The sequence below is a fragment of the Paraphaeosphaeria sporulosa genome (assembly GCF_001642045.1).
Source record: "Paraphaeosphaeria sporulosa strain AP3s5-JAC2a unplaced genomic scaffold CC84scaffold_4, whole genome shotgun sequence".
Taxonomy (NCBI): domain Eukaryota; kingdom Fungi; phylum Ascomycota; class Dothideomycetes; order Pleosporales; family Didymosphaeriaceae; genus Paraphaeosphaeria; species Paraphaeosphaeria sporulosa.
Window position 1 is genome coordinate 3,159,612 of NW_017253363.1, and position 25,281 is coordinate 3,184,892.

The following is a 25,281-nucleotide window of genomic DNA, read 5'->3' on the forward strand; positions in this document are numbered from 1 at the left end:
TCATGACGAATTTCTCGGGACAGACCTCTGGGAAATGGGAAGAGATCGCCAGCAGTAAAAGGCTGGCACTGGCGGAACAGATACCCCTAGAATACCGTATCCCGCAGCAGTTATTTCCCCCTAAAGATCAGCTCGATGTGACCACATTTCCAAGAGAGTCAGGATGGTTCGACCGGAAAGAGTTGGAAATCACAGAAAGCAGTGCAACACAGATTCTGAAGAAGATTGCCTCGAAATCATGGTCCTCAGAAGAGGTCACACGCGCATTCTGTAAGCGCGCTGCGGCAGCGCAGCAGCTGGTACAATCCGGGTCGAGCATCTCATGGCACATAATGCTAATGAACGCCTCAGACGAACTGCTTGACGGACTTTTTTCCGACTGAGGCTATCAGCATTGCGAAATCGCTCGACGAGCATCTCCAGAACACCGGAAAGCTTGTTGGTCCTCTTCATGGACTACCAATCTCCTTAAAAGATAACTTCAACATCATCGGTAAAGACAGTACTGTTGGATTTGCGTCTTTGGTCGATCAACCTGCAACGTACAATGCTACGCTGGTTGAGATCTTAGAGCGATTAGGAGCTGTGCGGTATTGCAAAACAAATGTCCCAACGGCGATGATGATTGTACGTTGAGCGTGGCCCCCTTGAGGGTTATATTAGCGGCTGACGGCATACAGGCTGAGTCGGTGAACAACGTATTTGGTCGCACATTGAACCCGAGGAACCGAAAATTGACATCCGGAGGCTCGAGTGGAGGTGAATCGGCTCTTATAACATTCGGTGGAAGCGTGCTAGGAGTTGGAACTGATATCGTGCGTGGCCATCCTAGTCGTGACCAAGAGCACATCTGACATGAAGACAGGGTGGAAGTCTTCGCATCCCAGCGGCCTGTACGGGCATCTTTACCCTTCGGCCGTCCTTCGGAAGGTTTACCACCCAGAACTGTCGCTCAGGACTAGCAGGCCAAGAGGCAGTTATGAGTGTGAACGGCCCAATGGCGAAGAGCCTAGAAGATATCACATTCTACTCCAAGGCCGTGATAGATGCGCAACCGTGGCTGGTAGATCCCAAATGCCTCCCAATTCCATGGAGACCAGCAGAACGTAATGCCAAGCTGAAGATCGCGGTTTTGTGGCACGATGGGGTTGTTCACCCAACTCCACCTGTAGCCAGAGCTTTAAACGAAACGGTCGAGAAGCTGCAGGTGGCAGGTCACGAGATTGTCGGAGCTTGGGACCCAGTCCAGCATCCCAAAGCCGTGGATATTCTAGTGAGATAAGTACCTGTGGTTGAATACTCTTGCTAACAGTTATAAACAGGCCCGCATGTTCGTTGCTGATGGGGGGAAAAGTGTCCGAAGATTGCTAGCATCCACTGACGAGCCGTGGCGTCCCGAAATGAAGGGTTATTCGGAGGCAACTGAGCTAGGGACCTATGATATGTGGCAGCTCCACCAGGAGCGATCCGAACTGCAGAAGAAATACCAGGAGCAATGGATGTCTTACGATAGCCTAGATGCTATCCTGGGTAAGTGTAGTTTTAGGCAGTGAAACAGCTAGATCGACTAACGGTGGCGGTTGTAGCACCAACGTGTCCGTATGCAACCGTCGCACATGGCCAGTTTGATTATGTAGGCTACACCGGCGTTTACAACGTTGTCGACTATTCGGCCGTATCTTTTCCAAGCGGAGTGACTGTCGACAAAGAGAAGGATCGCCCTGGAAACCATAAGCCTTTGAGCGACATATGTAGGACTGTGCACGCAAAATGTATGTCGAAGTGCCGAGTTGGGTATTGCACTGGAGTCGGTCGCTTACATCGATTAGATGATCCTGAGGAGATAGATGGGATGCCTGTGAGCCTGCAGTGAGTCTTCTGTGATGGATAAAGCATGTGGAGATCTTGCTAACCCTCATTGCAGACTTGTTGCGAAGAGGCTTGAGGAAGAAAAGGTTCTTGCGATGACGGAAACTGTTCTGCAGGCTTTATACCCCTCCCAAAGTCGTCCATAACCTCGAAGATCAAGGCCAAAATTTAGCCATCTAACGACTTCATTGGTCGTTCAACAAATTCCCAATTTAAAGGCGCTTCTGAAGTTCCTTCATGGCTCTACATATAGTCTCGGACGTATGGCCACAATATTTGATCCCATTTTGCATATCCATCTCCTATGAGATGCACGTGGTCGACCAGCAGGTCTTTCCCAATCATAGTACGAGCCTCCAATCGTTGAACAGCCATAACATGTTAGTGAGAGCCAATAAACTATTTATCGCCTAGCTCTAAACAGGGGAAAACTTACGGCCATCTGTGATACATTACTTCTTCTCTCTCATGCGCTTTGACACAGTCTGATTACTCTCTTGTACCACTGCCTTCAGCATTGCGTTTCTATCCTCTATGATGTGATTAGGTATATCATTTCGGTAGAAACCGCCGCAAGCAATAATCTTGCTTTTCGGAGCAATCCCAACACAGGCTTGCAGCGAACGAGCGGTACGCCCCTACGTCGGCAGTGCGAAATGGTTTCTTAGGACGAAGCATTTTGGTACCGGAGATGGTACCGGAGATTACGACCCAGAGCTTTGCATGACCATGTTGTTCAAGCGGGAGGTGCATGCCATCTGCTCTGTCAGAAAGTAGGTAGTTGACGTTCTCGGTCTTGTCACCGCCGCAACCTGCGTTCCATGCTGTACCTGACTTCGCAAGGTGGCCAAGACTGGTGGGCATTCCGGTGGTTTTCACGCGTACAAGCATAGGGTTTTTAAGATATGTGACTTTTATCTTGGAGGCATTAGATAGGTCGGGCTGCGGAGCCAAAGGATTGTCGCGCGTGTCGCTTGCCTGACTAGAGGGTGGGCTGTTCTTGGGAAGGCCAATATGCAAACCCAGTTGTGCATCGAGTTCAGGCAAGTGGACCTCTAGCAACGTTCTGTACGAAAGTTCCTTCCATTTGGATGAGGTTGTAAGCTTTGCTGCGAAGGCTCAAGTAGCAATGTGGACGTTATGCTCCGCTTTCATTAAACACTTTTGAACTCAGCAGACCTTCCGAAGCTATAGAGAAATTCTAACGTATTAGAATGGCCATCTTGCTGGTTGCGTGCGTGCAGTGTCGAAGAGTTGGGGTTGTAGCAGTGCGGCAACGTTGTGTGTGCTCAGTCTCTCCATGACTCATCATCCCGAGCCCAGTCTGCGTATTGACCTATTCGGGTACTAAAGCTTGGTACATTTGGATAGGGACGTTCAAAGGCGGCAGGGCGGCAGGGCGGCAGGGCGGCAGGACGGCAGGAGCTGGGCTGTGCCTGGTCTTAGTGAGTTATCAAGCGACACCCCTCGGGCCACATTGCCCATCCGTTTTGACACCACTTCGACAGGAAATATCATCTACCCTGCGCGTATTTTACGCAGAACTACCTTGATTCGTTCGAAACGCTTCACAAGACGCTGAATCGTGCAAAAACAGGTGTGATGATCACATGCATTTTAGTCTCAAAGTACATCAAAGTGATGTCTCAAAGACCAGGAAATAGCCGTCTGCCTTTGGCGGCCATTACTCTCAAATCGAACGGCCATATAATTTGGGGAGTGGTCCCTTCTTTGTTTGGTAAGAATGGAAGAGCGCGGGAAGCGACTACTTTGGGTCGCAAAACATCAGACCTCGCGCAGCTTTTCTCCATAGGTCAATCACACAACACCCCATCTCATTCATACCTCACATATCGCCTAATTCCTGAATCTCATCACGACCAGCTTCATTCTCACCTTTTCCGTCACGCCCACCCACTCCTCTTGCCGTTCCCTCTCCTGAAGCTGGTCGTCTCCTGCCACTTCGCTCTGTTTACTATCACACCCCCATCATCCCGCGGTAGCGCTCGTTTCCTCCTACCGAAGTCTTAAATCGAGCACGCAGAAAGACCTCTTCAGCAGCTATACATTTCCTTGTGCACCTCATTTGCTCAGAGACTCGCGCCATTTCACCCGCGGATCAGTACTAGTATGGCGGCGAAAGCCGTACAGCAAGAGAAGAAGGCTCCTGAGAGACTTCCAAACAAAGTACGACCAGGGGTCACAAAGAAAAAACTCCCTTGGTTGGATGGCCGGTCCTCGATAGGGTCTTCGCCGTTGGTATCGCTCCCAAGACGTGCCTCGATCCCAAAGCGTGAAAAGTCGGTATCACCGCTGTCGAGGCAGCCTATGTTGGCATCTATGGACATCGCTTCTGAGACTGACGGACGACCCAGCAACGCTGTCAAACGGGTGAAAGAGTCAAATATTTGTCGAGCATCGGTTGCCCGGTCTGTACCAACTTCAAGGGGCCCCTCAGAACCCAGGAAGAGACTTTTGATCGTAAACAATGAGGAACCGGAACCGTTTTTGGGTATTCGTTCCAGGGCGAACAGTCTGGATCCTCTCCCAGGTCACCTTAAGCGCATTGAAACGCCAGACTCAGGCCTCCGTCCAGTCCAGCATGTTGTGCATGTATCTCCTCCCACATTCGTACAGACTGTCCAAAGGTCGCCCAACCAGCCAATCCCGAAACCTAGCGTTTTCGAACGCCACAGCCATCGGAGACTCAGTAACGCGATCGAGGGCTTGGAAGACCTCGTTGAGGAAGCTGTAAACACGGTTGAGCGTACAGAGCGACTCGAATACGTAGAACAGATATACGCAATTATCGAGGATGCAAGCATCGCTGTATCAGACGCATCTTCGGAGCCCGCTCGACATCTTATGAGAAATTCGTCCCCTTTACAAGTTGCTACCGAAGAGGTGAGCCAATCCTTTCAATTGCCAACGCATACGAAGGTTGTTGAGACTGTTGTGGAGCATGTCCACAATATACCCAAACTACAACCACGCAACGTTGAGCAAAGGGAGTCAGAGACGATTGACTGGGCTTACCGCAATGTGAAGGATCCCAAGTATCATGATCAATATTTGCGGTCGTCATCGTCGTCATCGTCGTCATCGTCGTCATCGTCGTCATCTACCTCGTCCACGTCCTCGAGGTCTGGCCACAGACGACATTCCCACGCTAGCTCTGGCAGCGACCTTTTGCAGCTACTCCCTCCTCAACCCATTGCGACGGCTTCCCGTGACCATATAGACCACGTGCTGCGCCCAAAAATTTCCCGCTCCCACTCCCGAGGCCGATCGCGACGACGGAGAGGCAGTCTTGATCGATGCCGGAGACGCCATCGGCACATTCCCAGTTGGCGAAGCGGTGACACAAGATCGCACTCACCGCGCCGACGCTTTCGCCATCATGGATCTTCTAACTCTGATACCTCCTTCGATGAAGAAGATTTACATGCTGTCGGCAAGCCAGAAGGCATTAGGCGCTATGGCGAAGAGTTGCATGTACGAGATGCCCACCACCATACCTTCAGTTTGCGTGGCAATCATCGCCGGCAACCAGTCGCTAGAAACTGGACAACGGGAAAGAAGCGGATTTGTGCGTTCATTGCGTGTACAAATACGGCAGTGCTAGGCATCATCGTGGGGATATATGCAAGTTCACCTACATCGACAGATCTACCAGAGCTGACAATTGTTAGGCTGGAGAAGTTCCTCGAATCCAGTATGTGCTAGCCGACGAGCATCATCGTGTGATTCTCGGAAACGTGGCGTGAGTCAAACCATCGCCACTACGCAAGCGAAATCTGACCAATCTTCCAGCTTATATTTTGGACTTGCATTTTCGACGTACGTGTGTTGGCCTCTGCCTCTTCTTCATGGACGTAAACCGTACATTCTCGCCTCTTTGGCTCTGGCGATGCCACTACAGTTTCCCCAGGCCCTCGTCCTGAGCCAGAAGCGTTCACCGACGGAGCACCGCTGGATTGCGGGTTTGCTCATTGCTCGCGGCTTCACTGGTCTTGTTCTTGGCTTTGCAAATGTAAACTTCGTCAGCCTTTTACTCGATCTCTTCGGTGCTTCCTTACAGAGCAAGCATCCCCATCAGGAATTCACGACTCCAAGTGACGTTCGAAGACACGGTGGCGGCATGGGCATTTGGCTGGGATTTTGGTCTTGGTGCTGGATTGGCTCACTAGCTGGAGGCTTTCAGATCGGCGCTGGGATTATCGACTCGCTGACCCCGGATTGGGGCTTCTACATAACCATCGCGATCCTCGCTGGAGCGCTCCTCGTCAACGTCATGATGCCTGAAACCCGCCGTTCTGCCTACCGTCGCTCCGTTACTGAGGTGTATGACCGAGACGAGAATTACATCACGAGGCGCGTTGCTCGCGGTGAGATCAAACTCCATATTTCCACCGAGGGTCCGAAGTACTGGTTCGAAGAAGTGTGGGCTGGCCTCAAACTCTCCACCATGATGCTTTGTCAACCGGGTTTCCTTGTTCTCTCCCTGTACCTCGGATGGATCTACGCCCACATCGTCCTGGTCATCGTCCTACTGGGGGCACTCCTCTCCCGAGACTACAAGTGGCACTCCCAGATGGTCGGCCTCGGCGTCATGTCAATCGCCATCGGCGCTCTCTTCGCCATACCTTTAACCAAAGCTAGCATCTTCTCTCGCGAGCGCAAGAACGCCTTTCGCACAGATAGTATGACGTTCCAGAAGCAAGTCAGCTGGTCGAGCCATCTCATCCGCCGATGCATCTTCACCCTCGTGCTCCCACTCATGGGCCTCGCGTATACTGTCTCTTCGGCTAGCCGTCCGAAGCCCTTTATGGTACCCATAGTGTTCGCCGGCGCCGTGGGATTCCTCTCAATCCTTGCGATCGCCGAATGTTATGGCCTGATCATGGAGACGTTCGATACCTGCGATCTCCAGCCTGGTGTAAACACACGCCACAGACTCCAAAGCATGGCCGCCGAGGACCGCCGGCGGCAGACAAACTACTCCTCCTTCCCGCGCGTCAGTGCTGGTATCTTCGCCTCACACGCCCTTTCGTTTGTCGGCGCGGCCGTGGCTACAGAAGTAGGCGGCATCATGACTCGACACATTGGCGCGCAGGCTTCGACGGGTGTCACAGCGGGGATTCTGCTCTTCCTCACGCTCCTGCTTACTCTTGTGTTGTGGCGTTTCAAGGAGATTCAGGTCATTCCGAGCCACACTTTCGGTACAAGGCGGGATACGGCGGCGTGGCACGAGTTTAAGGAGTTGGAGAAGGAGGGGAGGGGATCGGAGTGGAAAGCGGTGGTAATCGGGAATCCGAGTGGGAAGATGAGGCGGATGAGTGTGCTGGAGCTCGGGGCGCTGAGTCGCTGGACAGAGATCAGGAAGCTGAACTTCTTGATCAAGGCGGATGATCGCGCAAGAAAAAGAGATGATTGGCACCAGGGTCGGAGTTGGTAGGCCGGTATGCTTGCACGGCGGACCGTGTAGGGGTAAGGACGCCAGAAATGGCGGTAGACTTTTGTGTAGTGTGGTAGACTGCTGTAGGGAGACTAGAGAATGGGAGCCTGGGTCTTCTCTCTCTGATGGCGGTAACAGGCGAGCTTGCAATACGTATTGAAGTGTGAACGTGGATTTTCAGACCTATAGTGAACGCCGACATATGCTATGCTACGCCATGCCAATGCACTACTGCCTGACTTCTACTCGAAACAACAAGAATAGTCTATGTCACACGTGAACGCCGTCTATGCAGGTTATGCTTTTAACAGTCCTTTCGCTGCGCTAGGGATTTCGTCGTCTAGCGGGGCTTGGTTGGGGTGTTGGTGTCTGCTCCGTCAGCCTCATGTCCCGCACCCCCTCGCCTAGCCCTTGTGGTTCCTTGGTCGGTGTCCGCTGTAGTACTGCTCCTTCGTCACCATCTGACTCGTCCTCCTCTGAATCCTCGTCTTCCTCGTCGTCTTCCTCGTCGTCTTCCTCGTCGTCTTCCTCGTCGTCTTCCTCGTCGTCTTCCTCGCCTTCGTCAATCGCGCCGCCCTCGTCTTCCTCCGCATCACCGTACCCGTCACCCTCCACACTCTCCAGAATGGAGTCCTCCATACCCTCCGCGTCATCAATGCTCGCCTGCGTGAGATAGCTCGCTTCTAGATCCTCGCCGACCTCGCTCCCCTCGTCTTCACTGGGCACGCTAGGAGCCTCTGTACCGTCGTCCTCATCTTCGTCCTCGCTGTCCGTGAAGTTATCGAGGTCGAGCGGACGTTCGCGCCAGTAGTTGAAGTCTGTGAACTGCTCACCGCCGGGAGGGACGAGGAGTCCAACAGGGGGGAAGAAGTGGTCTACGATCTCGCGCATGGACGCGTAGCCGGTGCGGTAGGAGTTGAGGGAGAGGACGTCGAGGGAGACTTCGGCGTTGGAGTTGATGGTGAAGATGCGGGTGGAGGGGATGTTGACGGAGCGGTAGGAAAGGGCGTCGGTGAAGCGGTTGCCGAAGCCGGCATAGAAGGGCGTCTGGCCGGGGGGCTTGCCGAAGAGGTTCATGATGTCCCGGAGACAGGACATCTTGAATACCTCTGGCTTCCGCAGGTAGACTTCTCGGCGTAACGCTGCTATCGTTCGATCTGGGCTCATGATTACGGGCCCTTTGGGCAACCGGTAGCCTTCTTGTACTACGCCATTCATGTATGCTCTTGTCGTGTCTGCCATGCCAACAGAGCGACTTGTCAGGTAGAAGATGTTGTATCCGTTGTTGATGATGTCAGTGTATAACTTGGCCACTCCTTCGTGGGTCCAGTCTCGACCGATCATGTTCAGGACGTGGCCCAGAGCGTCCGACTTGGTGATTGTACCATCAATGTCTGAGATGACGATAGGGACGTCGTGTTTCCAGTAGAACATGGATGCCTTGCACGTTGATTTGTTGACACTGAAGCTGCAAGTGTTGGCTCTGTCCTATGTGTCAGCAAACAAGGCAACTGACCAGTGCACCGAGCAACCCACCCTGGTTTCAGGTTCAGAGACTTCAGTTGGTCGCTCGTGAGGCGGAGAGTCTTTGCATAGCTACGGACTTCCCTATGACCCTCGGGTGATTTCGGTGGGGATGTTAGGCCAATAGCGCTATCGGAGTCTCTGCGCATATGTGGTGGAAATTCACCGGATGCGTCGCTCTGGGCGTCGTCGCTATGATAGCCAGGGTCCGAGACGGCATCCGTTGACTGCAGCGCTTCCTAGTCGAGTGTCAGTGGAGGACCGCAGTGTGTTTGGTAGAGTGAATTCATACCTCGCTCAAAGCTGCGATACCTGATCTCTGCATAGCGGCGGCCTTGGATTCTTCGCTGCTGTATATCCAGAGGTTCCCATGCTCATCAGCGCCGATCAAAGCGCCAATATCGTAGTTCCCCTCAAGCTCATCCGAGAGTATTCTCCGAGCAACCACCTCGGCGCGCAAAGCCTCCTGCTCGCTGCTTTTGTAACCCGTCATATCCAACATCAGGTCTCCGCTCTCTGTGACCTTGTTTGGTATGTTGGAAGTAAAGAGTTTCTTGGAAAGGTTGATGGCGCGGGCCATAGCTTCAGTGGGTGACACGGGTGGCGGACTTGTTGATCGTTTGTGGACGTTCCATGCGGTAGCCTCGTCTCTGCTCAGCTTAATCGGTGCGTGTTCCTTTTCTTCGAATGTCTTCGCAAACTGCGTCTTTGTGGAGGGCAGGATCTCGTCGCTATTGGAGCGGAACGTCTGCAGACCAGACCAGTCGCCTGACTTGGGCCGTTCGCCGAGCAGATCCGGACGTGGGACGCGGCCTTGCAGTGTCGAGCGTCTCGCTCCGCTGATGCCGTCGAGCTCGAGCGGATCGGGTTCGGAGAGCGCAGGGTCGATGGGTTCCTGGGTGGGCTTTTGCTCCGGACTCGCGGCGGGAGAGGCGAGCGGCGAGGTCTGCATGTCTTCGGGGATGGATGCCGTGGTTTCAAAGACGAAAAAGGCCTCGCCGCCCTCACCGAGCTTCATGGCATAATCCTGCTGCTCGCCATTGACCTTGAAGACGACCTTCTTGTCCGAGGGCCGCAGTATCTGGTATTTTCCGAAGCGGACGTGGAAGGGCGAGCAGGCCAGACTGCCGTCTTCCTGCTCGACGACTATGACATCGATGGCGCCGCTCAGGGTGGCGGGGTTGATTGAGTTCCAGCCCTTGGACACGCCGCTGGTGAGGGAGCGCACGTAGTTCATGGCTGCCTGGCCCGCGGGCGCTCAGCGGACGGGGGAGCTTGGTGCAGCGCTGTGGTAGCCGTGCAGGTATTGCTGTTTGTTGCAGTGTGTGGTTCGACGACGCAACGTGCGGGCCTTTGTCGCCTGCAGCTGCTGCACTGCTCTGGGCTCGGGGCGGTCGCTGTGGCGCACAGCGAGCTGCGTCCAGGCGTCGCGGGCAGTGGGTTCGTCCACGAGCGGGTTGTGTCTGGGCTTGCGGGTACCGGCGGGACGAAACGGCGCCGGGTTGCGACGAGTCTGTCTGGAGGAGGGCGTCGGGCTGTGGGAGGCAGGTGCGTCCTTCCACGGCGACGGCGATGGCGATGGGCGCACTCTCACCGAGGTCACGGACGCACTAGACAGCTGCCCACAATCGCGATGGCATGTCAGATGTCAGGGAATGCGCACGCAGATCCGGAAGCAGCGGGAGCGTGCGGCGGGCGCGGCGCGGTGGAACTGGGGGTTTCGTGGCAGCATGTGCGGGCACCTCGGCCGGGCACTGGCATTTGGGCGTGAGGCTGCGTGTTGTTGAGCTGCACCACGCGGTCGGATGGCCCCAAGGGAGGCCCACCGCGCTCAACGGCGCGGGAGAGCCCTCGCTGCACGGCACTGCTCCACCCCAGGCCAGGCCAGGCCAGGCAGACAGCAGCCGCCCGCACAGTCGCTGCCACCCGCCGACGAGCGATGGGTCGCGCTGCAGCGTGCCCAGATCCCCCGTCGGCCCGACTCGGCCAAGCTTGCGGCGCATGCAGCCTGAAGACGCTGCCGCCGCCGCCTCCGCCAAACGCACGACACACGACCAGGCCGGCGACGCCTGCACACCGTCGCCATGTTGCCCGACTCGGCCCACTCGCTGTACTGGCCTCCGCACGTCGCCCGCTACAACATGGACGCCCTCGTCTTCCTGTCCTCGGGCTGGCTGAAGACGGCCTGCGTGCTGCTCGCCCTGTTCTGGTACGTGCCGCCCGCCACCAGGACCAAAACATGCAAGAAAACGTCGTCTGACAGTCTGGCCGCGCAGGGTGGCGTTCCGCGCCTACCGCGTGCTTTCCAAGCCCGTCGAGGAGCTCATCAACCTGCTCGGCCTCGAGGTCCCCGTTGCGCCCCTCGTTTCGCTTGCCGGCATCAAGGCAGACGGCGTGCTGCTGCACTGGAAACCCCCCGACCAGCGCGCCTCGGTTGTGAAATATGTCATACGCATCAATGGCATCGATAGTACGGCCGTTCGCTCCATCTGTCCCCGCTGAAGCTCACACATGACAGTCGGCGATGTCTCGCCCCAGGAAACCTCCGTCACCATCGAAAACCTACAGCCAGACCACCACTATGTCATTCGCATCGTCACCCTGAATACCGCCAATTTCCAGGCTCCCAGCGTCCCAATCCGCCTGCGCACCCTCCCAGCAGAGTCCGACCAGTTTTATGGTACCGCGCCGCACAAGGACATCCGCGATGGTGCCCAGGGAGACGACTACAATCCGACGCCCATCATCCGACCGAACAAGAACCTGGTCGATTTCATGGCTCCGTCCGTCACCGCCCCCGCCATGACGCGCGAGCACAGCAACAGTGTATCTCGACACCGACGCTCTGAACCGGGAAGGCGCAACTCGCCGGCATCGGGGACGGCAGAGCAGGCACGCGCTGCCCAAGAGGCCGCCGACTCGCAGGAGACCATCAAGCAGTTGACCGAGAAACTCGACGGCCTGAGGCGAGAATTGGAGGACATGGAAAAGCAGATCCAGGAAGAAGAGCAGGAATTCGTAACGCAAAAAGCCTTGTTGGTTGAGAAGCGGGATGAGAAGAAGGCGTCGCTCAAGGAAAAGGAGGATGCGAGCCGCGATCTGAGGAAGGAAGTAGCCACCTTGGAACGTGCGAACGCCTCGGCTCAAGCCAAACGATCCAACCAGGAGCGCTTGCTGCAAAAGAAGGAAGCGGAAAGGAAAAAGCTCAAGGACGACATGGCCAAATGGGAACGCGAGGCTGGAGAGCTCCGGGATGCTGCCAAAAGGATGCAACAAGAGCGGACTGAGTACGAGGCCCAGTCGGAAAATCGTATCAAAGAGCTGAAAGGGAAACACGAGGAAGAGCTGCAGACAAACAAGAGTCTTGAGGAGGTCATCCGAGAGAAAGGAACACAGATCAAGACTCTGGAAGAGGAGAGAAAACTTCTGGAAGAAGGCGAGGACGTGGGTGATGCCCAGGACGGTGCCGAGACAGAAGCTGAGGACCGGAGGTGGATGGAGCTTTACAGCAGCCTCCAGCAACGCTACGCGGAAGCCTGGCAACAATTCAACGAAGCTGAGCATATCAACAAGGAGGCCTCCGCCCGGCTAGCCTACCTACAGCAGCGCCGCATGAGCCAGCCGCAGGTCATGTCCGTTACCGCCCCTGAGTTTGTACCGGCCAGGAGAAACAGTGGAGTACGCTCGCGACCACTCAGTATGCGCGAACCGTTGACCTCCGCCAATCTCGGAGGGTTCATTCCTTCCACTGCAGCACCGTTCAATAGCGGCATTGCTAGCACCTCTCCTCAGTATTCGAACCCAACGCCATACTTCAATCCTGTAAACGGCATGGCACTTCCCCCGCCCAGCGCTCATGCTTCTTCTTTCTCTCAAGCGGACATTGAGAGTTTGACCGGTGGAGCACCCATGAGTCCCACCGCAGGAGCACTGCTGCCGTCGGGCCTGTTTGGTGATGGTATGACTGACGATGGAATGACCGATGAAGATGACCCGGGGCCTCCGCTTCCTTCATTGGACCCCTCGCCGAACCTGCGCCACGTTCTACCTGGTTTAGGAGCACCAGGCACTTCAGAGCAGATACAAAGTCCCAGTTCACCAGTGTCTGTGCAAAGCCGTTCTCCTTTTGCCAGCCCCCGCGAAAGTGCCGGCCAACTAGGCTTCTTTCCCAGCAACGAAAACGCCTTGGACAGCGATAGACGGTCGATCCGCTCCACGTCGAGCTCGTTCAAGAACCCTCCTACCACGCGATTTGGCAGCCTGTTCGGCTTGCATAGACAACGGGGTAAGACACTTGATCAGGGACCGCCTCTTGGTTCCCTGAAGGCGTCGCAGAGCCAATCTCTTCCTCGACAGGAGCATGAGGACCTGGATCCGATCGGCACGCGACGGCGACGAGGAAGCCACTCCGGAGGCGCTTGGTACAACGCATTCATACCTAGCAAAGCACAGCCTGAAGAGTCTTCGAGTAACCCGAAACACGTGGCCACGCGAAAGCGGGCATTCAACATGTTTGGCACGAAGGGTGACCCTTGGCTGACCTCTGCATTGGGATCTGAGAGGCCATCTTCACCCCGCCAGGGTTCAACTAAATCCAACGAAGCCAACGTCTTGCCGAGACCTAGTACGGAAAGCCAGACACGTTTCGGTTGGTCCGTGGAAGGTTTCAATGCTCGAAGTAGCCCGCTCGGCGTGGATTGGAGCGTCAATAACACCAATACTTCCTCCTGGTCGCGTATGCCTTCCCGTCGTCCTTCCATCCAACACGGCTCGACGGTGAGCTTGTTGAACGACGAATTGCTTCAGGGCGATATGGCCGACTTCCCTTCCACTACACGCTCTCCCACGCAAGCACCTATCGGCACAAGGCCGCAATCATCGGCCTCGCATATGGCGCCTCTGGTGCCTCCAACGCCGCCCAAGCAGCTCAATCCGGATGCTCCAACCTTCACATTTGCTTTCGGGAGCAGGGAGGATAAGGAAGCAAAAGCTCAAAAGGCTGCCGAGAAGGCTGAGAGGGCAGCGGAAAAGGAGGCAAAGAGAGCGGAGAGGAAAGAAGAGAAAAAGGCCGCCAAAGCGGAAAAGTCGTCTCGCAAGCAGTCTACCATCCCCGAAGTCGCAGTTTCAGAGCAGTCAGGTTCGCCTGTCGCCGCACGCTTCTCGAGAGACAACTACTCTCTGTCAACTGCAGACTATTCGGAGTCTTCTCCGCGCGAGTCTCTCGACCAATACGGCTCCCAGACTACCTCGGAACCACAGCCGCCCTCTTCCCTCGGAAAGGAGTCTCTCATGCAGAAGCTAACGAGGAAGAGCAGCTCGAGCCAGTTCCTACAGTTTGGAAAGGGCCAAAGGTCGCTGTTCTCGAAGAAGTCCAGCGAGGCGGTTACACCCGACGAGACGGAGGAAGACGGCGGACTCTCAGTCAGGACTACAGATAGCCCTGGAGCCAGTCCTAGTATTGGCACGCCAAAGGATAAGAGTATTGCACTAAGCTGGAGCTCTATCAAGCGAATCGGCAAGCGGGGTGATAAGACGCCCAGCTTGCATGAAAGCGTTGCGAGTGAGACTACGGGAGATGAGGACGAGGAAGCTGAGGGATTGGGTGTTGCGATTCAGTGAACGCAGGCCTGGGAATGATGGTCACAGCATATAGCGAGGCGCATAATAAGACCATGTACAGCTCATGCATTCTTGTCGTGAACAATGGACGCACTGGTTGATTTCGCCGGTTCCGTGGTGGTGGTTGCCAAGCCTCGGGGGTCCGATGGCGACCGCGGCGGCTTCCTCTCACCACGCGCGGCCCGTAACCTCTCACCTGCACACGCGCCTGCCGCAGCTGCCCATCATGGCCTCCCCAGGCGGCGAGAACATGCTCTCGACACCACCCACCACAGCCACGGGCGCGCCAAATCCGAGTCCACCCACCGCCTCCTCAACACAAGCCAACACGCAAACCTCGCAGCCCGCGCAGACCAACGGCACCGCACCCGCACCCGCACCCATGAGCGCGCCATTTCCCAATACGTCTCTGCAAGACACGGGCACCTCTAAGCGACCTCGCGACGCGCGCCTTATCCACCTCGTCCTTGCCAACATGGGCGTCCACGCCTACACGGAGCGCGTGCCCCTCCAGCTCCTCGACTTCGCATACCGCTACACCAACGGCATTCTCTCCGACGCCGTCTCGTACGAGGGCCCGCAAGCCAACGTGGGAAAGAAAGCCGCGCCCAAGGACGACGAAGGCGTCAGCTTAAATGCGCTGCGCACGGCGATCCACGCCCGCGCGCAGCAGCAGTTCAGCTCGGTGCTGCCCAAGGAGTTCATGACCGAGGTTGCGTCGGAGCGGAACCGGGTTGCGCTGCCGCGCGTGGAGCGTGAGTGGGGGCTGCGGTTGCCACCGGAGCGGTACTGCTTCACGGGCGTAGGGTGGGGCATGAAGGAGAGCTGGGAGGAAGACGAGGAGGTTGTCGAGGAGATGGATGGCGTTGCTGGGCTTGCTGGCGGCCCTGTGGGCGGGGACGACACGGCCATGGGCGGCGTGGAAGACGAGGAGATAAACGAGGATGAGTTTGAGGAGGTGATGGGCTCGGGCAACAAGATGGATACTAGTGGCTGAAGACGATGCTGTCTGGGGTCGAGCTGCAGAGCTCTGAGCCGGGCGCGAATGCTGCGGGGAGACCTTGAGCAGTTGTTTTGCGAGACCACCCGTGGCGTACGCTACATGATGAACGAGGGGCTCGGCTTACGAGGGGAGCTCGCCCTAAAATGGGTCCGGAATAGGCGTTGTGGGTTTGATGCATTTTGCGGCGTTTGAGGTCTGGGTACGGTTACGGGTATACCAGAGCTGAATTCTTTCCCATCCACTTGCCTAGCACCCGTTCCAGAGGTACTGTACCTAGCAATACAACCAATATCATACAACATGCTACGCATCCTCTTGCTCTCTAGTGATACAACAAGCGTGCTATACGTCGCCTGTACCGTGCCATGTGCTTACAACGAGGATCTGACCTTCCCCAAAACGCCATGCAAATGCAGATAAAACGTCGCGCCCTGCCCGCTCCTGCCCATCTCCCAGACACGCACCTCCAGCCTATCTTCTCCCCTCGGCCGCCCTTTCCCCCGCCTCCCTCGTCTCCCTCTCCAGTTTCGTCTCCAGCTTCTTCCCCTGCAGCTTCCCATGCTCATCCAAGCCCCACCACTCCTTGTGCCGCCGCTTGCTCTCCTCGACGAGCTTCGCCCGCTCCTCCTTCTCGCGGCGCCGCTCCCCCGCCAGCGCGAACCACTCGGCGCGCGCCTTGTCCAGCTCGTCGGGGCCTTGGTACTGCAGCATGCACGTGTTCATGGTGAGCTTTTGCGCGCGGCAGGCGTAGATCATGGTAAAGGTGCGGCCGGTAGCGCACTCTGCAAAGGCTGGGGTGGAGCTGTTAGTATGGTATCGTGTGGGGGAAGTGGTATGGGTGGTGCGAAAGGAAGGCTTGTCTGGCTGCTCAAAACGCCGTCAAGTACAAAGCGCTTCGACGTCTGCACAGCATAGTCCCCGCAGTCTGTGAGAGGCTTGCGTACCTGCTATCTCGGAGGCGCATTTCGCGCGCACGTTCCGGTAGTAGAGATCGCGGACCTGCTGTTCCTGGGGTGCGGAGAGGGGTGTGGGATTCGACGGGAGGCGTGGTATCGCGGGGGGCGCTTGGTCGGTTGGGGTCGCCATGGCCATATCCGCTTGGTTGGGGCTTGTGGCGGTAAGGGCGGTCGTGGGATGCGGGCAATTGCGAGCTGCGTTGAGCTTTGCTATAGCGGAGTTTCGGTGGTGGTGAGATGCGATTGGCAGTTTAGGGAGCGGTGAGTGGATTCGGAGTGGGCTGGGCTGGGTTGGTGGAGCCGATTGGATGCGGGTGGACAATGTCAACGTCTTGTACCTACACCTTTCGTCTCCTGTCAACGTTCGCAGGTATTACGGGTGAGAATCAATGATTATACCTTTCCTCATGGACCTGTCTGGGACGTGTTACCTTGCCAATGCATGCTTTCTCGATGCACCATGTAGCATCTCGTCACCCTGAACAACCCGGAAAGAGGTACGGTACAGTCATTATAGCTACACCAGAACACTATAACGTCCAGGTACTACGTCTGAGGTAAATTTCATATGGCCACATGAAATTGTCACCTACAGACCCAGCATCGCTTGCATATCGCCTCCGCTGCAGGCGTGCCCGCACACTGCCGATTTGGATCATAGAACTGCGCTAGATATTCACGACCACTCCCTAGAACATCACGATAGTCACGTAGCCAGCGGACCACATATAAGTAGCATGATCATGCGCCAAATTCGCAGAGATAAAGCGGTGCGGGAGGGGCTCCCCACTAGATTTATATCTAGGATACTCTCGCATCACTTCCTTCAGGGAGAGAGGGATGGCGTGGGTGTAGTGAATAACACGCCAGCGATATCTCTGAATGCAGTAGGCACGAAGCTAAGAACAACCGCCCATTCTCGTACCGCCAATTCATATGCCAGCAAGCCAGTTCGCCTCCCCAAAGGAATCAGGAAAGGGGGATCTAAGCATAAATGTAACAAAACGGCCCCGCAGTCGTCGAGAAAAGCTGATTGCTCGGGATTCCATCCTGTCCCGTCGGGGCGAGCACATCGAGCCATTGCTTGTCCGTGGGCTTGCCTTTCGCGGACGAAGGATTCATCCAGTTTGTGCCGCCTTTGCTTCATCAGCACGCTTCTTGAAGCAAAGAGGAAAGTTCGACGACGGGAGGTGGGGACAGGAAAGGTGACTTACCCTCGTACATGCTCGTGCGCGATTTGACCTGGTCGGAGAGATAGTTCGCCCACATCCACCAGTGGCGATCGAGTTGGCCGTGATGCAGCCAGAAGACGGGCTCGCCGGGGGATACGTATACGTCGCCTGGGAGGACAGTGAAGTTAGAGGTGTTCCAAACGTGGAGGATGGCCGCGCTCAGGCATGTGTCTCACTCCCATCATCCTTGCAGAACCTTTTTTTTTTTTTTTCTGTCTGTAAAGTTCTGCGTGACAGACACATCTTCTGCCCATGGAATTTCATGTACGTACCTCCTGGGTCCCCCCAAATCGAGTAATGCCCACTGCTATGAATCGCCATCTTGCCCCCCTGGTCGTTCTGCAAGGTAGTCTGAAACGTTCCGATCGCCGAGTTGCTGGTGATGTGGGCTGCCAAGTACGCGGGCGCCAACGAGGTGGTCACAACGTTGTTGTTGACGTCGCGGCGCAGACAGCGCGTGTTGTCGCCGTAGCCGTCGCGGGAGGGGTTGGCTTTGATCTTGAGGGCGGGGTCCATGGTTCCCATTAGGGGCCCAAGAGAGACGGTAAGGCTGACACACTACGATCAGTACAGTACGGGAATGTGGGTTTGGGGATGATATGGAGAACGCACTTCCCAAGCGGGCCCTTTGTCACGCAGCCACCACCATTGCCCGCCGGGAATGGCGACCCCATGAGACCGCCTGCGTGTTTTACGTAATCACCATTTCCACCGAGACTCGTTTCGCTGCCGTCGAAGATTGGAGAGGCGGGCAGGTCGGTGTACTTGCCCCAGTTCCAGTAGGGCTGGGCGCCCTTGAAGCCGCATTCGGTCTTGAGTGCTGTTTCGTACGCCCTGTCCATACATGAGCGTTCTGCTATTGAGGCCATCCAAGCAGAGTGAGATAACTAAAGGGGAGGAAAAGTAGGAAGAGCGAGAAAAGGTATTCACGTACCAAATGTAGTACCTATGCCAGTGCATGAAATTGGCAGTCGAGTGCACGGTAGGGGTCATGTTCATGTGAACAACAACGAAGTCGTCGTAGCGGGTCTTCGCACCGGGGTATTTGCCAGCGGGTAGCTTGCTAGGCTGCGTGCGGATGCAGTTGACGGCGCGGATGTACTCAAGTTTCTCCTCTTTTGTGAGGTCGCCACTATTGCCCATTAGATCCAGATGCATTTCAATCCCTTCAATGCAAGAGGGGAATGGTCAGTCACGTACTATTCCTTCCGCACGGAGACAGTGTTCTTGTTGCAGGTGGAGGGGCGCGTCATTCCATCTGCGAGCGTGCCGTCGAGGACTTTGTACGCGTTTGCCAGGGCCTGCTTCTGGATGTCATCAGTGGATAGCGTCTGCCGCTTCGAGAATGGGAATGCCGACGAGCCTGAGAACAGGCAGAGCGCCGTGAGGAGGCTGATGACCGTGTGGCCGGCCATGGTGTGTGGTGTTCTGCTCTCCGGTGGTGGTTCCCAAAGCTAGTACCCCGAGTCTCACTAACATTGTGCTTTATACTGGAGAATCCAGCTCGAGCATGGGCCCCGGTCATTCACCCTGACCCCTCGCGCGGACGCATAGTGCGTTGAGTGCGGGAATAGTATAATTAAATCGGTGGATTCCTGTTCGGAAGGCGTCTCCGAGTCATCCAGCTCTTGTAGAGTAGGGCTGACTAAAGGCAACGTTCCCATTGAGCGGTGCCGGGGTAGTGTTATTCGGATACTGCCCTGTCCATCTGCCGTGAATGAGGTCCGTACACGTGCATGCGGCGAATGGCGACCGATCCTGCCGGAATCGAGTTTGGGATTTGAATTACGATGAGACGGAAGCCTTGGGCTCTGCAGTCAGTATTACTGTTGCCAGGATTGCAGCGCGATCGCCGTCAGTTGTAGCATCTCCGAGTACCCAAGCGCATGGACGTTGAATTTGAGACCAGTGGAAGGATTTAGCCACGGTAAGCACGGATGGTAGAGTGACTGAGGTTACTTGAACGTTCCCCTTACAAGCAACAGCTTGCATGTCTCGTGTCACCTAGAGGAGCGACTTTCATAGTTAGGCACTCACCGTTTTCCCCACCCTGATCCCCACTGCCCGCAAAACTTGCTCTCCAGATCCGGAACGGTGACTGGGAACATTGACGATGGTAGCACAAACGTCGGGTTTCCAAATGATGTTTGTGCCAAGACCTGGGGTGCAGGTGCACGAGATTGCTGTTGTTACGGTCGAGCGCGGGATTGGGTGGGAGTTTCCGGCAGAAAAGGATCTCGAGCACACAACAGGTCGGTAAATGAAGATTTTTGTACGACCACATGGATAGCAATATCACGCAAAAGCCGGTGAGATGCTCGGCAATGCGCTGGGTACTATGTTCGCGACTGGCGCAACTTCTATGAGCGATTGTTTAATGTGTGGGCAGGGCAGCGTGTGACTGTGACCATCGAGGGATTGAATTGTGATTACGCGGAAGACACAAGAAGAACGGGGAGTACCTTATAATAGAATGTTTGCGCTACCGAAATAAGGACTCACGCACCCAGAGCTATTGCCACGCTGACATTGAAAATGCGCATTATCGCGGGGTAGCATGCTGTCGTCCAGTGCCAAGACTCGCCGCAGTTCCAGTATACCCCAAGAGCGCCCAACGCCCTAGGACCAGTGTCGAAACAGTTCAGTGGAATAAATGCCTTCCGCAGGAGTTCACAAGGCAGGCGTGATCCCGAACTTCCTACTCTAGGGTCTTCATTTCTGCATCACCATCCTTGTCGTCCTCCTGCACCTTGTTCCCTTCCGTATCGTCGTCTTTCTCATTTTCGTCTTTCATTTCCTCGTCTTTGGGTTCAGGAACAGGCTGCGGGCTTCTGCTTGAGCGATCGATACTTGGCCGGCCTACTGCACCCTCGATGTCAAGGCGTGAGGATTGAGTCTGTGGTCCAGTGTCTTCCATGCCAATGAGCTCGGGGCCGCGGGCATGCGGTTGCTCTTCCTCTCCTTCAACGGTATCCATGACGGTGCCCCCGCTCTCCATCTCTCCGACCGTATTCCGGCTCAAATTCGTTGTAAGCGAGTGGGGGTTGTTCAGCACAATGCCAGCTTCTTGCTCCTGTCGTAATATCTCGCCTTGCGTGACAGGGCCTGTCGAGGGTAATGTCTCGCCGTCAGGGTGCGATGACGCGATCTGTGATACGCCGTTCGAGTTAGTCGGCGAAGTAGCTTGGGGTGATCCATTGCTGCCAGTAGCGCCACTCAGCATGCCCACTGTGACGGTTTCTATCCGGCCAGTGCCATTCGGTCCATCGACCATCTCAGTGCTCTCGGAGATCAACTCGTTTTGGCCACGATTTTGCAGCCACGGTATAGGTGTGAGCAGAGCCCCACCAAGGGATTCATCGGAGCCAAGCGAAGCCTGAGTTGCATTTGTAGCTGTGGTGCCGTTAAGGAGTCCGGTTGCGGTAGGGAGGACAGCCTGTGGCAGCGGGAAAATGGTGTTAGAGGAGGAGACAGAGACCACGCGGTCGAGGGCTTTCAAGTAGGACATGAGAAACTTGTACCGTCTCTTGGGTTCCAGGACAAGCTCTGCAAGCCTCTGAATTGTGTGGGGCGCGCCTTTAGGAAAATTGGTGGACAGCGCATTCCGTATTGAAGAGTAGAATGTCACGGCTTCGGATGGCAGTTGCGATTCCGTGTTCGTGAACCCTGGCACAGGAGGCCTGACCGGCGTCTTCGGCGCTGCATTTTCTTTGTCGCCTGAGTGAGACTCCTGGCTCGAGCCTTGCGGCTGTTGTCTCGAGGGTGTGTGCGGTACGGAGGCGGAGCCTGATTCGGGCGGCTTGGGAAAATCAGCGACTATCTAGCTAGCATTAGCAGGCTTGAGCGGCGGTGTATTCGGTGTTCAATGCCAGATGTACCTCGTCTAGGCGATCAAGGATATACTTGAGTGTGTCGGGCCAGTCGGCACTACAATTGGTGTCAGTGAATCCAGGCCACCATGCGACAGCGATCGGAGGGGCACTTACGCATCCAGCGAACCGTCCTCGGCCGCCTTTTGCAAGACTTTCTCTGCAGCTGCTCGAGTGTCAGTCTATGGCAAGCATTGCGACCTGAGGCGACTTACCGGACGATGCCATGTGAAATAATCTAGAGCTGCACCATGCGACACGGCGCGAAGACGACGATCGGGCGTTGGCGCGGAGCTGAACGCGCTAACCATGCACCGCATATGACGTAAGCGAGCCGTTCCTCGAGACGTAGTCAACGAGACGACAGACACAGTGATGAATCAGAAACACGCAACCGTCAAGACTCGGTGTCCAAGTGGGAGGCGAATTCGTTGTTGCTTCAGCAACATCTCCCTTACAAACAAAACTGTGAAGCATTATGGTGATTGGTTTTCTAGAACCTCTTAAGCCTCTGCGTGTTCATCACATATATAAAGGTCATCATATATACAAATGCAAGGCGACGCATGCCTCGGCTATACACTAGTCCGAAGGTTCCCGCGCGCCTGAAAGAATGTAAAATGGGGTATATCGCACAGAATGTCAAACACAAATAACCAGCCCCTCTGACAATGTCAAAAAGTCAAACCGAGAATAACACAAAGATGCTGCGCTGCGTTACACGTTACGCATTAATAATAAGGTTGCGTTGCCCAGCATCTTCTGGAAAGGCACCAAACACGAATCGATAGAGGTCTGACATCCAGCTGAAACTCTTGCTTCGCGCCATCCACTGGACTGCCCTTCCGATCTCACTTGCAGTGAGCCTGCGAAGAGGCTGCGTGTGGATGTTGCGTAGAGTGGGATCTGTAAGCACGAGGTGCTTGTAGTGCTCGAAAAGAGCGCTTTGCCATGGCAGATTTCCGAAGCTGTTCGAAGGCAGAGTCCGAATGAAGTCAGGCAAGGGCGTTTGCCGTGAGTATCCAGTATTAAGTGCGGCTTTGACAATGAGGCCTTTTAATCGAATGAGGTTAGGGTCTTCACGACCCGCTGTTGCTGTAGAGGAGCTGTGGATGGACTGGGACGCGTCCGAATACGTAGAGAGATTCGAGGAAGAAGATGACCAACGATCATGTGTTCGCGTTTGCCCAGCTTCCGGGCCTAGGATCAAGATGTTCGGAACGTTGGGTTCTTCTGCAGGCGAAAATTCTTCTCGTTCGTCAAATATTGTGGTGGGCGTCTCAGGGTGCATGAGGAGCTGTTTCCGCATCGACACCGCGGAATGATATGATTCGTTGAGGCTAGAAGAACGCCCCGATGTGTCCGAGTAGGTGGTCTGTGAGTGTGACACAGAGGCGGGGGCGGCCGTGAACGTGTACTGCGATGGGCGGGGTGTTCCACGCTCCGGCCGTACCTGTGTCCACCCTTCTCGGAAGAGGTCACACAACTCCCAGCACGCTTGGATCGCAGATCCAAAGATCTCCTCGTCGGCCGGCTTGTTGTCGCGACTGTTTTGACGGATGCTAAAAAGCATCTCAGCCAGTGACCAGCAAGCATGTAGCAATGCATCGGTTTCCTCGGGAAGGGATGTTCGTTGCTTCATCAGTCTATGACACAGCGTAAGGTAGAATTCGAGCGTGCGTTCTTGAAAAGCCTCGGGCAGGTTGCGGTCGTGGGCATTGTAAAGATGGTTGTTGAGTTCGAAGCTCACTCGCAGCACGGAGTCCGAAGCTTCATCGCCGCGCTGCCGCACATCGAACAGCGCCTGGCAGAAGTCGCGGCAAAGTTCCAGGGTTGGCTTAATCTGAGTGGTGGGATCCTCGTCTCGACTCTCGTATAGCCGCTGGCAAAGGCGCCAGCAAGTTCTCCAGGCGTGTTCTTGCACTTCGCCGTGGGAGCCAGAGTAGTAGAACATCTTTTGGCGGTGGGTCTGGCTAAGCTTCGCTAGGGTGTTACACAGGGTCCAGCACTCGTGCAACGCATTGCGGAGGGCAGCGATTTCCTTTTCAGTTTCGTTGATGCCATGTAGAACTTCGCCCATTGTCTGAGTGCCTGCGCTTGCGGCCGCTGCCATGGATGCGAGGGGTGATTTAGGGCTTTGTAAGTCTCCCTTCTGACTCTCATTGTCGAATGTGGAACTCGAGGCTGTCTCCGATATGCCAATGTCTTCCGTTTCGGCGATGTCTACAAGGAATTAGCTTCGCCTATCGAATGGGCGCGAGAAACAGACCTGCGAGGCTGACGCTAACCCGGGCACTGCGTCGTTTGCCTTCCTCTTCGTACTCTTGACGCGTCTGGGCGCGTGGAGTAGAGCGGTCTGGAGCGGCGGCGGAGGGGACGGCGGTATCAATTGGATGTGTATAAGTAGACGAATGCTGCGGACGTTCAGCCATCACAATCCGGGACAGAGCTACATGCGCGCGACGGACCTTCTCGTCGGGGATCATGTTTGCTTCTGGTGTTTGCGGAGACACCACAGCAGTGTTATCGGAGGCCGTCTCATTTGACGATGGCACAGACACGCTCGAGCGATTCTGTTTGTCGTGTTAGCGCCCATGTGGTGCAACCACGGCGACACGACACGTACAAATGTTTTGAAGTTGGTGGGCGCATGGATGACCGACTGCGGCGCATCGTCGGAGTCGGCGCGCAACCGCACAGGCAGCGACGTGTTCAGGCGCGAGGGCTGCGCACTGTTAGCTGCATCCGCGTCGGTCGTTCCTGCAGCCGCGCGTACTTTGGCCTGGCTCTCGAGGCTCACCGGACTGACGATGTCGTCCAGCGGCGACTTGATGTGGATGTCGCTGCCCTCATCGTCGCTGGGCTGGTTTACCTGCGCGTCGTCCTCGATCTGCGGCCGTGTCAGCGCTGTCTTCGGCGTAGTTGCCCAGCGGTATGTACCTCAGTTCCGCTGGTTCCGTTGCTGTCGACTGGCGAGGGGTCCACGGTGGAGGGATAGGGACTCGGCGGGGGCTGCAGATGGTCCGCATTCGAGGATCTGGCCGTTTCCGTTAGCGCTGCTCCGTCCATGCATTACCACGTTCGTAAATGTAGATGACACACCTGTTGGAGAAGACATGGGAGAAGGGCGCGGGCGACGAGGGCGAGTCGGTATACGGGCTGAACGAGGACTTCAGGCCGTTGGTGGTTGGAGACGGCATGAGCTGCGTTGCGGTGGCCATCCCTCAGTTCACGTCCCCTCGGGCTGGTGCACGGCGAGACGGCGCCGTGATGAGAGCCCTTTGTATGGCCCTCGCGGTCTCCCAAGCGGCCGCCTGATCGAGGGCGCAGCGGAGGCTCGCTGGTCGCAAGGCTGAACGCAGCAGACAGCCCACGACTCGGGCAGTGTGTGCGGCGTGGGAAGGAGCGCCGGGGTTGAGGCAAGAAGCAGCCGGCTGCTAGGCGGAAGGCGCGGAGGGGGAGGCTGCGTAGAGTGCGATATGCGTTTCGTTTCACCGACCCGACTGACTGACTGACTGCGGATGCGCGCCTGGCTCGCGTGGAGTCGGGGTGAGATGTGCGATGTTGTCCGCACCCTGAACCTCTCATCCTCCGCAGCCTACTCCACCTGCTCGCGGCCCCAGCAGCAGCTGGCCCCCTGCTTAGCTCTGCCGACCGCTTGGCCGTGCGGTGCCAATCACAAGCATTCCCAGGGGTTGCTGTAAGCGCCGCAACGATGCGCTAATGCACGGGATCCGCCAGCCTTCGTGCC

The 25,281-nt window shown here is 56.0% G+C and overlaps 9 protein-coding genes across 9 annotated transcripts; 4 read left to right on the forward strand and 5 right to left on the reverse strand.

Moving 5' to 3' along the window:
* Positions 1–2: 2 nt before the first annotated feature.
* Positions 3–2,338, forward strand: CC84DRAFT_1144593 (acetamidase; the record flags this gene model as incomplete). The annotated part of the gene is made up of 8 exons (XM_018176463.1): positions 3–299; positions 352–627; positions 681–815; positions 866–1,273; positions 1,323–1,530; positions 1,587–1,772; positions 1,830–1,869; positions 1,925–2,338. 8 exons carry the CDS (start codon positions 3–5, stop codon positions 2,013–2,015), a joined length of 1,641 nt encoding a protein of 546 aa, XP_018038145.1. The 3' UTR covers positions 2,016–2,338.
* Positions 2,339–4,209: 1,871 nt separating this feature from the next.
* Positions 4,210–7,327, forward strand: CC84DRAFT_1089314 (uncharacterized protein; the record flags this gene model as incomplete). Its single annotated transcript, XM_018174298.1, has 3 exons — positions 4,210–5,518; positions 5,569–5,632; positions 5,683–7,327. The coding sequence occupies 3 exons, from the start codon at positions 4,210–4,212 to the stop codon at positions 7,325–7,327; spliced, it is 3,018 nt and encodes a 1,005-aa protein (XP_018038146.1).
* A 62-nt stretch (positions 7,328–7,389) lies between these two features.
* CC84DRAFT_716871 (nuclear elongation and deformation protein-like protein 1) lies at positions 7,390–10,290 on the reverse strand. The gene is made up of 3 exons (XM_018187140.1): positions 9,144–10,290; positions 8,864–9,090; positions 7,390–8,810 (listed from the first exon to the last, which is right to left on the reverse strand). Exons 1-3 carry the CDS (start codon positions 10,086–10,088, stop codon positions 7,652–7,654), a joined length of 2,331 nt encoding a protein of 776 aa, XP_018038147.1. The 5' UTR covers positions 10,089–10,290; the 3' UTR covers positions 7,390–7,651.
* A 645-nt stretch (positions 10,291–10,935) lies between these two features.
* CC84DRAFT_1089522 (uncharacterized protein) lies at positions 10,936–14,470 on the forward strand (the record flags this gene model as incomplete). The annotated part of the gene is made up of 3 exons (XM_018174312.1): positions 10,936–11,060; positions 11,128–11,321; positions 11,370–14,470. 3 exons carry the CDS (start codon positions 10,936–10,938, stop codon positions 14,468–14,470), a joined length of 3,420 nt encoding a protein of 1,139 aa, XP_018038148.1.
* Positions 14,471–14,885: 415 nt separating this feature from the next.
* Positions 14,886–15,281, forward strand: CC84DRAFT_1044429 (transcription factor TAFII-31; the record flags this gene model as incomplete). Its single annotated transcript, XM_018173399.1, has 1 exon — positions 14,886–15,281. A coding segment is annotated over one exon (396 nt), but the record flags the coding sequence as incomplete, so codon positions are not given.
* A 392-nt stretch (positions 15,282–15,673) lies between these two features.
* Positions 15,674–16,646, reverse strand: CC84DRAFT_1163899 (uncharacterized protein). The gene is made up of 2 exons (XM_018178358.1): positions 16,418–16,646; positions 15,674–16,264 (listed from the first exon to the last, which is right to left on the reverse strand). The coding sequence occupies exons 1-2, from the start codon at positions 16,563–16,565 to the stop codon at positions 15,945–15,947; spliced, it is 468 nt and encodes a 155-aa protein (XP_018038150.1). The 5' UTR covers positions 16,566–16,646; the 3' UTR covers positions 15,674–15,944.
* A 767-nt stretch (positions 16,647–17,413) lies between these two features.
* CC84DRAFT_1186629 (Di-copper centre-containing protein) lies at positions 17,414–19,076 on the reverse strand (the record flags this gene model as incomplete). Its single annotated transcript, XM_018180869.1, has 6 exons — positions 17,414–17,565; positions 17,644–17,769; positions 17,934–18,211; positions 18,274–18,495; positions 18,596–18,793; positions 18,862–19,076. The coding sequence occupies 6 exons, from the start codon at positions 19,074–19,076 to the stop codon at positions 17,414–17,416; spliced, it is 1,191 nt and encodes a 396-aa protein (XP_018038151.1).
* A 1,133-nt stretch (positions 19,077–20,209) lies between these two features.
* Positions 20,210–21,820, reverse strand: CC84DRAFT_716246 (uncharacterized protein). The gene is made up of 4 exons (XM_018187138.1): positions 21,746–21,820; positions 21,648–21,696; positions 21,540–21,588; positions 20,210–21,481 (listed from the first exon to the last, which is right to left on the reverse strand). The coding sequence occupies exons 1-4, from the start codon at positions 21,756–21,758 to the stop codon at positions 20,360–20,362; spliced, it is 1,233 nt and encodes a 410-aa protein (XP_018038152.1). The 5' UTR covers positions 21,759–21,820; the 3' UTR covers positions 20,210–20,359.
* Positions 21,821–22,036: 216 nt separating this feature from the next.
* CC84DRAFT_1163903 (uncharacterized protein) lies at positions 22,037–25,094 on the reverse strand. The gene is made up of 6 exons (XM_018178359.1): positions 24,633–25,094; positions 24,471–24,567; positions 24,157–24,420; positions 23,999–24,103; positions 23,800–23,944; positions 22,037–23,753 (listed from the first exon to the last, which is right to left on the reverse strand). Exons 1-6 carry the CDS (start codon positions 24,749–24,751, stop codon positions 22,255–22,257), a joined length of 2,229 nt encoding a protein of 742 aa, XP_018038153.1. The 5' UTR covers positions 24,752–25,094; the 3' UTR covers positions 22,037–22,254.
* Between the last annotated feature and the right edge of the window lie 187 nt (positions 25,095–25,281).

Excerpts from the sequence above, each read along its gene's own strand:
- CC84DRAFT_1163899 (XM_018178358.1), bottom strand. The coding sequence starts at position 16,565 with ATGGCCATGGCGACCCCAACCGACCAAGCGCCCCCCGCGATACCACGC. Across the intron at positions 16,265-16,417 it reads ATGCGCCTCCGAGATAGCAG|CCTTTGCAGAGTGCGCTACC; the intron begins GTACGCAAGCCT and ends GCTCCACCCCAG.
- CC84DRAFT_1163903 (XM_018178359.1), bottom strand. The coding sequence starts at position 24,751 with ATGGCCACCGCAACGCAGCTCATGCCGTCTCCAACCACCAACGGCCTG. Across the intron at positions 24,104-24,156 it reads CCACCAACTTCAAAACATTT|AATCGCTCGAGCGTGTCTGT; the intron begins GTACGTGTCGTG and ends CACGACAAACAG. Across the intron at positions 23,754-23,799 it reads GGTTAGCGTCAGCCTCGCAG|ACATCGCCGAAACGGAAGAC; the intron begins GTCTGTTTCTCG and ends AATTCCTTGTAG.
- CC84DRAFT_716871 (XM_018187140.1), bottom strand. The coding sequence starts at position 10,088 with ATGAACTACGTGCGCTCCCTCACCAGCGGCGTGTCCAAGGGCTGGAAC. Across the intron at positions 9,091-9,143 it reads GTATCGCAGCTTTGAGCGAG|GAAGCGCTGCAGTCAACGGA; the intron begins GTATGAATTCAC and ends ACACTCGACTAG. Across the intron at positions 8,811-8,863 it reads TCTCTGAACCTGAAACCAGG|AGCCAACACTTGCAGCTTCA; the intron begins GTGGGTTGCTCG and ends CACATAGGACAG.
- CC84DRAFT_716246 (XM_018187138.1), bottom strand. Across the intron at positions 21,589-21,647 it reads GAGGACGGTTCGCTGGATGC|TGCCGACTGGCCCGACACAC; the intron begins GTAAGTGCCCCT and ends CACCAATTGTAG. Across the intron at positions 21,482-21,539 it reads TCCTTGATCGCCTAGACGAG|ATAGTCGCTGATTTTCCCAA; the intron begins GTACATCTGGCA and ends AATGCTAGCTAG.